The sequence below is a fragment of the Etheostoma spectabile genome, unplaced genomic scaffold (genome assembly GCF_008692095.1).
Source record: "Etheostoma spectabile isolate EspeVRDwgs_2016 unplaced genomic scaffold, UIUC_Espe_1.0 scaffold00007018, whole genome shotgun sequence".
NCBI lineage: Eukaryota > Metazoa > Chordata > Actinopteri > Perciformes > Percidae > Etheostoma > Etheostoma spectabile.
The window spans coordinates 8695-16894 of NW_022603445.1; the positions used below are offsets into that span (position 1 = coordinate 8695).

General features: G+C 42.5%; 1 protein-coding gene across 1 annotated transcript; it reads left to right on the top strand.

Annotated features, from left to right (window-relative positions):
• Positions 1-1056: 1056 nt before the first annotated feature.
• On the top strand, positions 1057-7300 carry LOC116678343 (uncharacterized). The gene is made up of 6 exons (XM_032508286.1): positions 1057-1350; positions 1964-2069; positions 2414-2549; positions 2912-2975; positions 6764-6881; positions 7294-7300. Exons 1-6 carry the CDS (start codon positions 1062-1064, stop codon positions 7298-7300), a joined length of 720 nt encoding a protein of 239 aa, XP_032364177.1. The 5' UTR covers positions 1057-1061.
• Positions 7301-8200: the final 900 nt, after the last annotated feature.

The window sequence follows — 8200 nt, forward strand, 5'->3', positions numbered from 1 at the left end:
TGTACTATGTGTATATGTACACACTTTATTACACATCCAACTTCTATCTGTACATAGTAGTCAGACGTTACCATGTCCATCTTTGTTTTTTAGCTGTAACCATATGTCTGTTTCTGTGTTGAAAGCAACACAAGGCCGGACTCCACTTCCCTTTCTTGGCCAGGAAGTGTTGCAATAGTCGATGTGCAGACTCACCGCTGTGTGATACCCCTTATTGATCCTATGTGGATACCCCTTATTGATCCTATGTTGATACTCTTTATTGATCCTATGTGGATACCCCTTATTGATCCTATGTGGATACCCCTTATTGATCCTATGTTGATACTCTTTATTGATCCTATGTTGATACCCCTTATTGATCCTGTGTGGATACCCCTTATTGATAAATTTTAGCGTCAAACACTTTATTTCCATCATTGTCATGCATCATTTTCAGGAGCAAATGTCTAAAATATGATTCTTCAGCATATTAAAAACAAAAATTTTAAAGTTCAAATCCTCACAAATCTATTTTTTATGTTTCTCTTCCTTTTACCCCGATGTAGCAAAGAGGACACACACACACAATGTAATGATTAAAGAAGGTAGTGTCTCCAACCTTACCTCAATTATGTGTGTGTGTGTGTGTGTCCTCTGTTCTAATCTAAGCAGACTCATTCCAATACATGTTATTGCATGTTAACTGTCTGCAGTGGATGTGCTGATGCTGAGCCTCTTGGTTCCTGTTTCTAGTTTCCTTTTACTCTCCAGAGGCCGTGTCTCAGCTCTCGGCGTGGAGCTCCAGATGAAGGTCTCTGAACTCGTCTGTCTGGAACGTTTGACTTGTCAACTCAAGCTGTGGTTCTTTAGTTTCAGAGCACAAAGCTGCAGAGAAACAACACGAGTTTCAGAGAGAGGGTCACCTCATTACTAAAGGAGGTAAGAGGGGGAGTGTGTGTGTGTGAGTTTGTGTGTGTTGACTTCAATCAGTGACAAAGGTCAACAAAGGTGTCTGTGTGTGTGTAACCATAATTGTGTGTGTCTTTTTGGTATGTTTTGGATCATCGCAGGGACAAAAGATGGAGACGCCTCAGGAAGTTGTCTTAAGAATCTTAGAAGCCTTAGGAGCTGAGGACTTTGAAAAATTTAATTGGCACCTGCAGCAGGAAGGAGCTCTCAACGACTTCCCAGCAATCCCAAAGAGTAAACTGGAGAGAGAAACCCGGCTTAACACCGTGGATATGATGCTCCAGACCTACAGTATAAAGATTATTGATCTGACCAGAATAGTTTTAGTGAAGATGAATCAAAATGATCTGGTGAAGAAGTTACCGTGTCATGGAGAAGTCAACACCCCAGAACGTGAAGGTAAGTCATATTCATTATAAATTTAAAAAATGGATGTAACAAAGATCAAACTTGTATATACCAGTCTTCAACAACCATTAGCTGTGTTACCTATGTCTCCCTCTCATCTACAAAGATACATATGTTGTGTTGACAAGAAGAGAACCAGCTCCCAATCATCCACAAGAGAAAGTACATTTAAAGGGTCTCTGACAACAAAACATGATGAAACCCAGTCAGACTGTTTTGGTAACTCTGCTGGTTAGAGTTGGCACACTCTGATGTCTCTGGAAGATACTGCTTGGAAAATATTAATTCCCTCTGTAATTAAGTTATATACCTTCTGGTTTATTTGGACGATGAAAAGTTCATAGACGTATGACTGAGACACAGTATAGCAGTAACAAGAGGAGAAACTCAACAGAACGCACCCATGACCGAGCTGCAGCTCCGCCATCTTGGACTGAACCCGCACAACCTTTTCTAGAGTTTGGCCTCTTGTTACTTCTACACTTTTGACTGAGACACCCAACATATCAGTAGTTTTTGTGAATAGATTTGATGAATAAAGAAATGTGCCCACTCACACTCACCAAAACAAACCCTCATTGACATCATTGTTTTATTCATTCAGAGATTCGTGCTGCGTGTCAGCAAATACTCAAATCTAAGCTAGACAGGAAGGTCCAGCGTGTGTTTGAGGGATTGCTAAGCAGGAAACCAAACCGTTCTGGATCAATGTTCACAGAGATCTACATCATGGAGGGAGGGGCTGCAGGGGTCAATGATCAACATGAGGTCAGACAGATTGAAACAGCATCCTGGAAACCAGACAGACCAGAAACAATAATCAGACAAGAGACATCTTTAAAACCCCACCTGGAGAGATGAACCAATCAGAACCGTGATGACAACGAGTGGCTGGCATCGGGAAAAACAGTCTTAACACAGAAGTTCACTCTGGACTGGGCTGAAGGCAAAGCCAACCAGGACATCCAGTTCATATTCCCATTCACCTTCAGAGAGCTGAATGTGCTGAAAGAGAGAAAGTTCAGCTTGGTGAACTTGTTGATCACTTCTTTAGTGAAACCGAAGAAGCAGAGCTCAGCAGGTTTGAAGAGGTCCTGATTCTCTTCATCTTTGACGGTCTGGATGAGTGTCGACCTCCTCTGGACTTCTTCAACACGGAGGTCCTGACTGATGTTACAAAGTCCACCTCAGTGGGTGTACTGCTGACAAACCTCATCAGGGGAATCTGCTTCCCTCTGCTCGCCTCTGGATAACCACACGACCTGCAGCAGCCAATCAGATCCCTCCTGAGTGTGTTGACATGGTGACAGAGGTCAGAGGGTTCACTGACGCCCAGAAGGAGGAGTACTTCAGGAAGAGATTCAGAGATGAGGGGCAGGCCAGCAGAATCATCTCCCAAATCAAGAGATCACAAAGCCTCCACATCATGTGCCACATCCCAGTCTTCTGCTGGATCACTGCTACAGTTCTGGAGGACGAGTTGAAGACCAGAAGGGGAGGAGAGCTGCCCAAGACCCTGACTGAGATGTACATCCACTTCCTGGTGGTTCAGGCCAAACGGAAGAACGTCAAGTATGATGGAGGATCTGAGACTGATCGAACCTGGAGTCCAGAGAGCAAGAAGATGATGGAGTCTCTGGGAAAACTGGCTTTTGAGCAGCTGCAGAAAGGCAACCTGATCTTCTATGAATCAGACTTGACAGAGTGTGACATCGATATCAGAGCAGCATCAGTGGTCTCAGGAGTGTTCACACAGATCTTTAAAGAAGAGAGAGGACTGTACCAGGACACGGTGTTCTGCTTCGTCCATTTGAGTGTTCAGGAGTTCCTGGCTGCTCTTCATGTCCATCTGACCTTCACCAACTCTGGAGTCAACCTGCTGGCAGAAGAACAAACATCACCAACACAGTTCTACCAGAGTGCTGTGGACTTACAGAGTTCAAATGGACACCTGGACTTGTTCCTCCACTTCCTCCTGGGTCTTTCTCTGCAGACCAATCACAATCTACTACGAGGTCTGCTGACACACACAGGAAGTAGCTCACACACACATCAGGAAACAGTACAGTACATCAAGACGAAGATGGATGAGGGTCTGTCTGCAGAGAGAAGCATCAATCTGTTCCACTGTCTGAATGAACTGAATGATGGTTCTCTAGTGGAGGAGATCCAACAGTCCCTGAGTTCAGGAAGTCTCTCCACAGATAAACTGTCTCCTGCTGAGTGGTCAGCTCTGGTCTTCATCTTACTGTCATCAGAGGAAGATTTGGACGTGTTTGACCTGAAGAAATACAAAGCTTCAGAGGAGGCTCTTCTGAGGCTGCTTCCAGTGGTCAAAGCCTCCAAAAAAGCTCTGTACGTGGGATTTATTCATCAATAAATACTCTGATATCTTTTTACAACAGGAGTTAATAATAAATAACTTCCTGTTGTCTCTCCAGGCTGAGTGTCTGTAACCTTTTAGAGAGAAGCTGTGAAGCTCTGTCCTCAGTTCTCAGCTCCCAGTCCTCTAGTCTGAGAGAGCTGGACCTGAGTAACAACAACCTGCAGGATTCAGGAGGGAAGCTGATCTCTGATGGACTGAAGAGTCCACACTGCACACTGGAGACTCTCAGGTCAGACCAAAAACTATAATCTTTGAAAACAGTATTGAAAAATACTTTGGAAATATTTAAGAAAAGTGAATGTTTCCAAAGTATTTTATTCTGATTTAGAATCACTTCATAAATAATGAAATATGAACTGTGGCTGATATCCAGAAATCATTTATATTTTAATATTATCTGACTTTGATTACTGGACATTTGTTTAATCCTGATTATACAACAAGTAAATCCGACAAGACAATCTGATTGGTCAACTAGACATTTAGAACATACTCAAATTAGCATCAGCTGTTAGGATCACATCAGCTGTTTGGACCACATCAGCTGATTGGATCACATCAGCTGTGCCACTGACACGTCAATAATGTTTGTGGACGTATATTATCTAAAACTATAGAAGTTAAATAAATCAATGAAAAATATTTCTTCTCCAGTAGATATTTTAGTCATAACCAGATTAATTTAGCCAACAGTTTGGTGTTTATATGTGCGGTAGTTATTTAGTTTTGGAAAATTTCACAATCTCTATGTTACAATGCTAATGTTAGCTTAAGATGACTGTCTGACTAACGTTTAACACGGAGAAACTACAAATCCTCTGTTTTTCTTTATTTTTTGAGCAAATTGCCCCACAATAAGAATACGGTTGATTTTTAAGATTATTTTTTGGGACATTTTTAGGCCTTTATGGACAGGACAGTTGAAGAAATGAAAGGGGAGAGAGGGGGAATGACATGCAGCAATGGGTTGGTGTTGAACACGGGCCCGTTGCGTTGAGCAGTAAACCTCCCTCTCTTTTGTCTCTCTCTCTCTCTCTCTCTCTCTCTCTCTATACATATATATAGATAGATAGATAGATATAGATGTGGGTGCCTGCTCTACCAACTGAGCTATCCAGGCGCCCTAATGAATTCAGTTTGATTATAACTTTTTTAAGTTGGTAACCGTTGTTGTATAAGCGCTTTATTACACGAGAGGGTTCATTTAGCATCATATATCACTTAAGTCATGCTTACGAACGTCAGCTCCTCGGTCCTAGCAGCATCACTGTTGTCCCAATAATGACGTTAAATCAAACCGTCTTGTTTAATATTGCTTAATTTAGTCAGGATTAATTATCCTTTTTCCAAATTGTTTAGAATAATATAGGAAGAGTTTTAACATGTTTAAAATGTATTTCATATTCTCTAGCACCAAAAGTCCAAACGTCACATACAAACACAAATGTTATGTCTTCTTCATTACTGTCCCTCCAACAAAGCTCTGTACGTGGGATTTATTCATCAATAAATTCTCTGCTATCTTTTCATAACAGGAGCTAATAATAAATAACTTCCTGTTGTCTCTCCAGGCTGAGTGGCTGTAACCTGTCAGAGAGAAGCTGTGAAGCTCTGTCCTCAGTTCTCAGCTCCCAGTCCTCTAGTCTGAGAGAGCTGGACCTGAGTAACAACAACCTGCAGGATTCAGGAGGGAAGCTGATCTCTGATGGACTGAAGAGTCCACACTGCACACTGGAGACTCTCAGGTCAGGATTCATTAACCCGTTCAACTGATGACCATTTGAACTCTGACTACCTTAAGTTGATAAACAGCTGACGTGTAGCTTTGTGTCTCTTTATACGATAAACTTCAGCAGTATTTACTTATTATATAATTATTATTTTCTAGACCCAGAGGTACTTTCCATAAGGAATTTGAATCCATTTTTAATTTGCTTTTGTTGTTGAATAATTAAATAGTGCAGATGATTTTAAAAATTATTCTAAATCTGGACTAAAATGTACCTGTACAACAAACAAAGAAAGAACTAACACATGGCTCCATGTGTTGACAGAGGCTTCCTGTGTGTTGTTCTGTGTGTTTGCAGTCTGTCAGGCTGTCTGATCTCAGAGGAAGGCTGTTCTTCTCTGGTCTCAGCTCTGAGCTCCAACCCCTCCCATCTGAGAGAGCTGGACCTGAGCTACAATCATCCAGGAGACTCAGGAGTGAAGCTGCTGTCAGCGGGACTGAAGGATCCTCTCTGGAGACTGGACACTCTCAGGTACACACACTGATCAACATAAAGGAGATATTTGTGTAGGAAGTTTTAACCCTCTGAACCCAAGAGACTTGCCCACGAGAAAAACAGCACCTCCGATTCATAGTTTAATCATTTAATAACCATAAAAGATACCGGAGGTTGTGGCTAAAAGGTAACGAGTTAGCGGTTATGGAGGTCTCTTCTGGGTCTTTCTAGCCTTTTCGGGGTCGTTGAGCATTAAATCCAAACCGTTACATCCAAGATTTATCCACTTTATGTCTTTAATTCATCGCGTTTTTTTGACAGATTAGAAAGAGAGACATGTTTAAAAGAGAGAGACAGGTTAGAGAGAGAGGCAGGTTAGAGAAACAGACAGGTTAGAGAGAGAGAGACTGGTTAGAGAGAGAGAGACATGTGAGAGAGAGAGACAGGTAAAGGGGGAGACAGATTAGAGAGAGAGAGTCAGGTTAGAGAGAGAGACCGGTTAGAGAGAACAGGAACTAGGAATGAATGTAAATGAGTAAATCTCAGCACTACATTAGATCAGAACCAAGCTGTGTGAGAGAGTGATGTAATGCCCCCCCCCCCCCCCCCCCCCCTCCTTTCAGGGTGGACCCTGCTGGAGTCAGATGGTTGACACCAGATCTGAGGAAGTGTAAGTGTGTTTTTAATTTCCTCCATCAGACTGTGACATCACTCATTCAACCCTGTGATGTCAACACCAAAGAGCTGATTGATTAATGACTGCAGCTGTGTTGTGTCTTGTTCTCTCCGTCAGATTCTTGTGAACTCACATTCGACACAAACACTGTGAGCAGGAAACTCAAACTGTCTGACAACAACAGGAAGGTGACACGTGTAAAGAAGGATCAGCCATATCCTGGTTATCCAGAGAGGTTTGAGTCCTGGTCTCAGCTGCTGTGTAGAGATGGTCTGACTGGTCGCTGTTACTGGGAGGTCCAGATCAGAGGATGGGTTCATATATCAGTGAGTTACAGAGGAATCAGGAGGAGAGGAAACAGTGTTAACTGTGGGTTTGGATATAATGATCAGTCCTGGAGTCTGTTGTGCTCTGATGGTGGTTACTATGTCCGTCACAATAGCAGACAAACATCCGTCTCCTCCTCCTGTGTCTCTGGTAGAGTAGCAGTGTATGTGGACTGTCCTGCTGGCTCTCTGTCCTTCTACACAGTCTCCTCTGACTCACTGATCCACCTCCACACCTTCAACACCACATTCACTCAGCCTCTCTATCCTGGGTTTGGGATCTGGTCTTCTGGCTCCTCAGTGTCTCTGTGTCCTGTGTAGGACGTAGTGTCTGTTTGGCACTTATTGAGATCCATACCTCCTCAGGATGTGACTCTACAAGTGCCTTTTATGGCAAAGGCAAAAGAAAGGCTATTCTGTTGCTTGTTGAAAGAGGAATATCTGAGTGTATTTCCAAAGCTGGGTAGCAGTTTTAACCTAGACAAGTCTACCTTTGAGCAACGTTGCACATATGCGTGCCACCTGTATGGCCAGTCATCTGCCGAAAATGTGAACGATGCAAGACACAAAGCATCCTGCATGGCGTCAGCTTTGCCAGAACTATCCATGCCCCAGACAAGTGACGCCCTCTACCAACACTTCAAAGGGCAAACTACCAAGCAGCCATAATGAGACATTCTCTGTAAGGTATAATGTGTGTCCCTTCACCCGTTGGCAATGGATGGCACCTCAAGGATGGTGAGTTAACAGTGACCTGGATGACTAGGAATCCTGCCCCTGGAAGGTTGCTGCAGGCAGTCCACTGTTGATTTATGTTGTTGCCAAAATTGTTTCACAGGAAACAGAGGAAAGACCTTCATAGGATGATGGCTCTGATAGTGATGGTGATGATACCGATAAGTAAATATGCACTGTGTTATAATTTAAGTTGGCTTTGAACTGTAAAGTACCTGTTTTAGAATTGTCCATTTGTTTTTTAAGCATTCAACATTAGGGGGACAGGGTAGCATTTTGAGTCATTTCAGCCATTTTGGACCAAAGTGTGCTTATATTTTTATCTTTCTGTGATTACAGAGTACCTACTGAAAATGTTGACGTATAAAACATCATTACTAAATGTATGTTTATGGTTAATTTAAGTTGGTGCCAATCCGTGAAGTTGAAGCTTTTTTTTTAGAAAAGTGCCAAATGTTATGGTCTACATTTTCACTAGATTCACACATAATGC

Coding starts and splice junctions, on each gene's coding strand:
- LOC116678343 (XM_032508286.1), top strand. CDS start 1,062: ATGGAGACGCCTCAGGAAGTTGTCTTAAGAATCTTAGAAGCCTTAGGA. Junction 2,070..2,413: donor CCAAACCGTTCTGGATCAAT/GTTCACAGAGAT, acceptor TCACTTCTTTAG/TGAAACCGAAGAAGCAGAGC. Junction 2,976..6,763: donor TCGAACCTGGAGTCCAGAGA/GCAAGAAGATGA, acceptor TCTCTCCGTCAG/ATTCTTGTGAACTCACATTC.